The 8,252-nt window shown below is 37.3% G+C and overlaps 1 protein-coding gene across 2 annotated transcripts; it reads left to right on the forward strand.

Moving 5' to 3' along the window:
- The first annotated feature begins 1,380 nt into the window (after positions 1–1,380).
- On the forward strand, positions 1,381–8,147 carry LOC122662602 (CBL-interacting serine/threonine-protein kinase 8-like). Of its 2 annotated transcripts, XM_043858280.1 has the most exons (14): positions 1,383–1,676; positions 3,875–3,937; positions 4,070–4,141; positions 4,222–4,329; positions 4,412–4,486; positions 4,574–4,627; positions 4,733–4,858; positions 5,082–5,171; positions 5,719–5,841; positions 6,091–6,210; positions 6,516–6,632; positions 7,165–7,221; positions 7,346–7,420; positions 7,719–8,147. In XM_043858280.1, exons 1-14 carry the CDS (start codon positions 1,518–1,520, stop codon positions 7,812–7,814), a joined length of 1,335 nt encoding a protein of 444 aa, XP_043714215.1. In that variant the 5' UTR covers positions 1,383–1,517; the 3' UTR covers positions 7,815–8,147. The 2 variants fall into 2 exon arrangements, with proteins under 2 accessions (XP_043714216.1, XP_043714215.1); XM_043858281.1 differs by lacking the exon at positions 7,165–7,221 and having other exon boundaries at positions 1,381–1,676.
- The last annotated feature ends 105 nt before the right edge of the window (positions 8,148–8,252 follow it).

Consider the following 8,252-nt stretch of genomic DNA (forward strand, 5'->3'; position numbering starts at 1 on the left):
CTGTGTTAAGCATGTTTCTTTGACAGAAAAAAAAAAAGCCTTTTTCCATGACTACGTTTGCGACTATAAACATATGGTACAATATCTCGCGAGTATAAAGGGCGGGGCGGTAAGCTCTCTATCAACAACAGGGGGTTATTCTCCTTCTATCAACTCCTTGCTTGTGTGGTGGATAAAGTCAACCGAGCCTAACCAAAGCATCACAACATAATCCTAAGGTTGTCTTTATTAATGCTACTAAGGACCGGGGTGAGCAAAATTCAGTAGAGGATCAAAGAAGGGCTTACTAAGCGAAGAGCCGAAGGAGACTTTACCATCCATCCTACTATACCACCGAAGGGCGACAGGCAAAGCTCCGCCAGACATTTTCCAATGTACCCTCACACTATAGAAGAACTCGATCCAAAATTGTTTAATCATTCAAAACTCAAAAAGATAAAGTAAGTTTATATTAATTAATTTCTTTTGCTTAATTATATTAAATAATTCTTACATATATTTCCTTTTATTAAAGTTGGTTTTTAGATGTGTCATTTTCGATGAAACCGGTTTGATTTTTGTTTCATTTCATGGGTCTGTGTACAATTTTGATTTCTACCCCTCTCTCTTTCTCTAACACCGTGAACCAAACCATTCCTTTTAAACCAAAACCGCGGCAAAAACTCAAATGAAACAATGGAATGAGTTGGATCTCTCCGGCCATTCGTCCATCGAAAAGAAAATACAAAAGAAAAAAGTGGACCTGTGGGTGGTCATGGGGCCCATTGAAAGAGTGTGGGTTTCCACTCATTGGATTCTCTCACTGGACTTCTCCAGTAACCGGAGAGGGTGTGAGGCTAGGAGTTGTTTTTTTTAGTAATTAAGGGAGAAGGGACTGAGGAGTGAGACGCCGCCGCCCATGATTAATTGAAAGTCTTAAAACCCCTCTCCTGTGGTCCTAATACTAACAAATCCTTTCAAATCAATCGGAGTTGAAGAGAAAGAGAGAGAGAGAGAGCGCGAATTTCAAATTGAAAATTCCATTCTTCCGTGCAAAAGGGATTGGTATTACCAAAAAAAGCAAAAGGGATTGGGATTGATTGGGTTGTGGAGCTGGAGACTACTCATCAGAGAGACAAGATTGCAAGAAAGAAGAAACTTTTCCAACACTTCTCCACCCGACCGATTCCGACATTTCTTCTTCGTTTTCCTCGGACACTTTTTCCTTCTTCTTCGTCTTCTTCTTTCTTATTTGATTGCTTGCTTTGCTGTACAATCTTCAAACATCAATTCCACCTTCTCTGCAACCCAATCAACTACTTACCCATATAAGTCTAAGGATATATTTAAATATTATCAATTTGGTAAAGTTTTTTTTGTTCCCGGATGGAAATTAGTTAAGTAACTCAAAACTGGTATTAAATCCATCCCTACAAAAAGCCAGTTGTGTTAACGTGGATGCGTCTTCTTCTTCTTCTTCTTCTTCTTGATCTTCTTCTGCTCAAAGAAGACGGGATTGAAAGAGCGTGAAAGAAACTATGGTGGTCCGGAAGGTAGGGAAATATGAGGTGGGCAGGACGATTGGAGAAGGGACGTTCGCCAAGGTCAAGTTCGCTCAGAACACAGAGACTGGTGAAAGCGTCGCCATGAAAGTGATAGATCGCAGTACCATCATCAAGCACAAGATGGTTGATCAGGTTTTCACCCTACTTTCATTTGCTTCTCCTGTCGTACTCGTTTGGTGGGAAAAAAAAATCTGTTTCAAGTCGAGATAGTTTAAGAGAGAACGTAGTTTGTCCAAATTTCTAGGGTTTCTGTATTGGGCTCCCTCTCTTCCTCAGTGCAACGCCAATTGGGGATGAGCCGGGGAGACATGGATCATGCTTCATATATTGTGTGTCACTTTTTTCTGTCTTCTTCTCATGAAATTTACTGCTCTACTCGTTTGAGTTGCGTTAACCTTCTATTAGTTATTTTTAGAATCAAACACAAGCACGAAAACCCCATCACTTTTGATTTCTGTTAATGGCCGAATCTCATGGAAACTGGAAGTCCAAATCTACTGCACAATTCTTTTCTATAGAGCATCTTTTAACCCATCATTGGCAGCGGATGTCGCTTTGCTCTGCTGCAATTTCCAAAGATGTACGCTCTAATTTCTGATGATTGCCTGCTATTATCTTCAACCTACGACCTATATTTCCGATGCCAATTGGCTTTTCATTGCTGAACTTTGTGGTTAATTCTGACGTGATTTTGAATCTCCTCGTTTCCTTGGTTTACTGGGGCTATTCTACACATCATTGGTGGGTTTTGATACATTTACTTAATTGAAAGGTAGTCAAACTTAAATATCTGGAAATGCTGTTTTTTACATTTCTGAACAAGGAACAGCCAACTGAGCTCGGTCGTGAGTTGCTAATCCAATCTTTAGTTTACCTACGAAATAAATTTTTTTCCCATCTCAGAGGTTGATTTTCTTATATTCCGATTTTACATTTACCTCTTCTTTCCTTCTTCATTCTTTAGTGAAATCTTTCAAGAAGAAATTCCAGTGTAGTGTGTGAGTGCTGCATTGACTTGCACCAAATAGATTTTCAAACTGATAAATAAATTCAAGTTAGAAGAGAACAAGTAAAAAATCAACTCAATTTTCAGAAAACACACACACACCCCCAAACAAAATAATGTTACCTTTTTTTTTTCTTTCTGAAAAAGTAATTTTCACACTTCTTTTCTTTCTAGATCTGGTAGCATCTAACAATGACTGTACAAATGAAACAAAATATGAAATTTTATTCCATTTGTGTCCAAATCCATGAATTTTACCCAAAACCGCAGCCGATAAATGAGGCCAGAATCTTGATTCCTCAATTTTAAAACCAAATGCCATTTTTTGTTCAAGCCAACTTAGTTGGCATTTTTGGTTGGGCAGATGCACTTAATGATGAAATTATGGGATTTTCATGCTTCAGTTGACACTCAACTCTTGGAAACATGTCAACCAAAGTAACTTCTAGATGGACCAATCTGATGTTCCTGTTGATATGTCGAGATGTTGCAAAGCATGTTGAGATTCTGACCAGTATATAGTAACAACCCTCTTGGTGTCAGATACCAGGCAACTCACCCAGCAAGAATTAAAGAAAGTTTTTATTTTTTTGCCTGGGGGCAGGGGGACTTTGGGGTTGATTTAGAATAGGTAGAGGATGATGAATAAATTTTTATTGAATTGGGCTTTGAGGCAGGTTTTAAAATAACATTATGATGTCCTGCTGAAAAGAAGGGTTAGAAGTGTTGACTTCTAATGAAATTTGAGATTAAGTCCTCTGAGGGAGAAACCAAGGATTAAGTCCTGAAGAAACAAATTTATCCTGGATTTACTAAGGTTTGGCTATTTTCTATGGACGAAGTTTATGGGGTGCACCATAGATTCTCAGTTGTTGTGAACACTTATCCTGTGTGCAGTGCAGTGAGTTTTTCTGTCTTCTTAATTTATGGTCACAGTACTTTTGCAGAGCCTTCTAGTAGGGTCTGCAATGATACATATGATTATCTTGTGGATGATGGTTCTAATAGAAAAGCTTCCCATTTGCTATGGTTCTGGAACACTAACTGTCTGCTCGGCCTAATTTTACTTCATTAAACTTGGATGACGTTTATTCCTTGAAAGTTGAGAATTGTGAGTTCATCCTGGATTAGATCAGAAAAAATGCCAGAGATGTGCTTTGAATTGTAAATTCTTTTTGTCAGTCCTCTTCAAACAGGCCTCCCCTACCCCCTTCACTTTTATACCTTATTTCTTCGATGGTGTGATCTATCTCTGTCCCTTGACTTCTGTGGTATATTGTTGACAACTGCTCATTGAAGTAGTTCCTTTCACTTCTGCTTGCAGATCAAGAGGGAGATATCCATAATGAAGCTTGTTAGACATCCATATGTTGTCCGTCTACGTGAGGTATGGCTGGCAATTTCACAGTGAACTTTACTTATACGCATTCTCCTCCTCCTGCTCCTCTTTGAAGATTGGTTATTTCTGCAGATTGTGGTTATTAGTGCTTCTATCTAAATTTAAACAGTGGTTTACTAGGTCCTTGCCAGCCGTACAAAGATATATATAATCTTGGAGTTCATTACAGGCGGTGAATTGTTCGATAAAATAGTGAGCCTTCTAGCACAACCTCCAAGTGCCAGCCATCTTCTTTCATGTCCTTCATTATTGATATTGTTCTGTTTGGGCAGGTTCACCATGGGCGATTGAGTGAAAATGAGTCACGAAGATACTTTCAGCAGCTCATTGATGGTGTGGATTATTGCCACAGCAAGGGAGTTTACCACCGAGATTTAAAGGTCTTCTATGTCTGGGTGTTGGAAATCTGTTGTGTATTTACTGTTGAATGAAGTCCTAACGATAGTTTTATTTAACTTTTAGCCTGAAAATCTTCTGCTGGATTCCCAAGGAAATCTGAAAATTTCGGATTTTGGCCTTAGTGCGTTTTCTGCCCAAGTAAGTTCTTAGTAATTTCTTTTATATTCATAATTACTGAGAGAAATATTATCAGGTTTAATTAATTGCTTTAATGTTTATGCTCAGGGAGTTAGCCTCCTTCGTACCACCTGTGGGACTCCCAACTATGTCGCACCAGAGGTACCTATCAGGATAGCTTCTGAACTGAAGATTGCATGCATGCCTCATGCGGTTATATTTATGTCAAAGCTACACAGCTTACAAATCCTGCATGTTTTGCCTTAGGTACTCAACCATAAGGGTTATGACGGTGCTGTAGCAGATGTCTGGTCCTGTGGTGTTATTCTTTATGTTTTGATGGCGGGATATCTCCCATTTGATGAGATTGATCTCACCACCCTTTATAGTAAGGCATGTTGATTCCACACATGTATCTTTTCGTACTCATCACTATGGTGACTTGTTTGATCACTTCTAGATTTGTGTTTTACTGGTTAACTTCTTCATTTTTGTAAAACTATAATATGTTGCAAGGTTAGTTTCTCCATATTTCTAATCTGCACATTGACTAATTTTCATCTCCATGGTTATATATCGCAATTAATACAATCTGATGGGTTGCGTTTTCCTACAGATAGAGAAAGCAGAATTTTCTTGCCCATCTTGGTTTTCAGTTGAGGCAAAATCCTTGATTCATAGAATTCTGGACCCAATTACTGAAACTGTAAGTATTTGCAGAATGATATGTCCTCAATTATTACTCAGCAGGTCTATTTCCATGAATTATTTTAATATGGTAGCTGTAGCTTAATCAAGCTCTTGAAAACTTTAGTACCTTAGCTAATAGGTGTGTTTATTTTGGAGATAGAAGTTTCATAATTCAAGAAGTAATCATAATTTTATTATTTTTTTAATCTAAGGTGTGAAATTTATAATGTTCCCTTATATTATTGTAAGCTGTCTAGCTTGATATTAAATTATATCGAAAGAAAAAGTGAATTGTATAAGAAATCTAATCACAACTCCAATTATATTTTTTAAGCAATTCGAAGATAAAAGATATCCATAGAAAAGAAAGTCAGAATAGAAGAGATTAGGGATATTCTTGATATGTGGAGGTAATTTTTATCAGGGAGTTTACCTCCTTCGTACCACCAGTGGGAATGATCACTTTAAATGGTTGACTTCTCCTTACATGTTAATAATATTTATTCAAATGTTTAGTGAATTGAATGGTAATTGATTGAATTCCTATGTGTGAATTTTTGCAGCGCATTCACATTGAAGAGATCAGGAATGATGAATGGTTTAGGAAGGGTTATGTTCCTGTTAGACTTGTTGAGTATGAGGATGTTAACCTGGATGATGTATATGCTGTTTTTGATGATTCTGAGGTTGGTAAGGCTTTCAACATTGCTTGTACAACTCATGTAATTGGAAGTGTCAGTTAAAAAATCTTGGAGGAATTATATTTATCGTCCTTTTGGTCATGGCTGTTGCCGTACATATTCTACTCATATATGATTGCAGAAAGCAGTGGTTACCTACTCCTTCTATGCATCCATTCTTTTGATTCGTTGCTCTATTTATATTTGATCTATTTTTTTTTTTCTTGGCGTAATTGGTGCTTTGAACTTCTGTAGGAGCAGCAGGTTAATGAAAAATCTGGGAAGGAAGACATGGGTCCTCTGAATCTAAATGCTTTTGATCTAATCATTCTCTCTCAAGGGCTGAACCTGTCAGCATTGCTTGACCGTCAACTGGTGCAATTATCACTTATTCACTAGCCAGTCAATTTATTTGATTTATTTGCCTCTGAATTGCTGTTCCTGTGTAGCTGGAGTTCTTGTGCCATGACCTTTTATTTAATTTGATAATTATTTCGAATTATTTTTTCTTTCACCAAAATATGCTGTGAAGAGGAACTTACTATGGACCCACATCTCCCATAATCCATGTCCATAATTCTTAGGTCTTCTTTCTGAATGTCATCCATTCTGAGTCAGATGTTTTTATCTGATTCTTAATTGTATTAAATTACCTAACGAATATATTCTCTACTGTACAGGACTGTGTGAAGCATCAAATGCGCTTTGTATCCCAAAAACCAGCAAAAGTTGTTCTGTCAAGTATGGAAGTTGTTGCACAATCAATGGGGTTCAAAACCCATATCCGTAATTATAAGGTTGAACATTCTGGCTCACCGTTTCTTTAAAGCTTCTTGAAAATATGGTCTGCTTTGCTTCGTTTACTTCAATTATGCATCATACTACCATGCTGTCTTTCGGTTGGAGTACCGTTCAGGTGTAACTAATAATCTACTGAAGGATGTTGAGAAAAATTGCTGTTTTTGTTCCATTTATTCTGTGTTTTCTTCAAAACAGGGAATTTCCTGAGGCTTTTGTGTTATATGTCGCACTTTGCAAATATAATTTAGGTGATATTTATTTCTTCTCCATCGATTCTCCCCCCCCCCTCCCCGGTTTCCTACAAATGCTTTTTGAGATGTTCCTTTTTTCAGGATTTTTAGGGCTTAAGTAAATGGTCTAGTGATGTTATTGTTTGATCCCGAAATTGGAACCCTAAACTAAATTTGAAGCCATCTTGGATCTTATGGACCTTCTTTCATAGTGGTTTTATTAGAGGGTGATTTATAATTTTGCCAATCAGTATTACTTCTGGGTTTATTTGAACTGATGGATCATCTTACTTCTCAGATGAGGGTAGAAGGTCTTTCAACGAATAAGGGTTCGCATTTCTCTGTTATTTTGGAAGTAAGCTCTCTGCTTGGATCAATATCCATTTCTCTTTGCTGGATCTCTTCTTTCCTCTTTTTTTTAATGCTTTGTTTTGATGTTTCTATTTATTTGGCTCTTACCAAACCCCATCGTGAATCAGATTTTTGAAGTTGCTCCCTCATTTTTCATGGTGGACATTCATAAGGCAGCTGGAGATGCAGTTGAATTCCCTAAGGTCAGATAGTCCTTCAATATTTGCTCCTACAGTTATTGTTGATTAGTGCTGTTTTAAACTAGTAGCGACCCAGTAAATTTTCAGTTGTGTTTCCACTAGTAAAGTTCTTTATTTTTGGTTCTATATTCCTTTGATCAATCTAGTTGACCTTGCGAATCTCCTCCCTTGGGGCCTTGTCCTAACTCATTCTTTTTCCTCCCACAACCCAAACCACAAAGCACCACCTTTTTCCTTGGTCTCTTGGTTTAATAGAACTGAAAATCATGAATTGCATTTTTTTTTCTTTCCTGAGTTGCAGTTCTACAAGAAATTTTGTAGCAAGCTTGAGGATATAATCTGGAAACCACCAAATGAGACCAGCAAGTCGTGGAAAACCAAATCAACGAAGCGCTAGTTTTGTTTCCTATAACCTCTCTCTGCCCTCACGTGTAAATATATGTTCAATTGACCACATTACCCGATTGGCTGGTCAATGCAATGTAGCGACTCAGAGGTTGCAGCTTTTGTGTGCGGTATAGCTAACCACATATTGGATATATAAAACTCATTTGTCATATTTTTCATTGTAAGTGTTGTTTTGTTGTAAAAGGCCATAGATGAACTGAACTCATCAAGAGATGAAATTTGATTGAGTTCCTGAGTTGAAATTTCATCAGCTTCGGCAAGTTCAGCAAATTGTTTTAGCTGAAAGCTTGTTACTGAGATTTTGTTCCATGTTTTATGTCTTCACTTTTCACCATTTTTTTAAATACAAAATTCCATATTTGATTTAGGAGGATTTATAGTAACAAGATGTGGACAATACTGTTGGATGGACAATGCAGACTGTTTT

This window comes from Telopea speciosissima, chromosome 5 (genome assembly GCF_018873765.1).
Source record: "Telopea speciosissima isolate NSW1024214 ecotype Mountain lineage chromosome 5, Tspe_v1, whole genome shotgun sequence".
NCBI lineage: Eukaryota > Viridiplantae > Streptophyta > Magnoliopsida > Proteales > Proteaceae > Telopea > Telopea speciosissima.

Coding starts and splice junctions, on each gene's coding strand:
- LOC122662602 (XM_043858280.1), top strand. CDS start 1,518: ATGGTGGTCCGGAAGGTAGGGAAATATGAGGTGGGCAGGACGATTGGA. Junction 5,172..5,718: donor TGGACCCAATTACTGAAACT/GTAAGTATTTGC, acceptor GAATTTTTGCAG/CGCATTCACATTGAAGAGAT. Junction 7,222..7,345: donor ATTTCTCTGTTATTTTGGAA/GTAAGCTCTCTG, acceptor ATCGTGAATCAG/ATTTTTGAAGTTGCTCCCTC.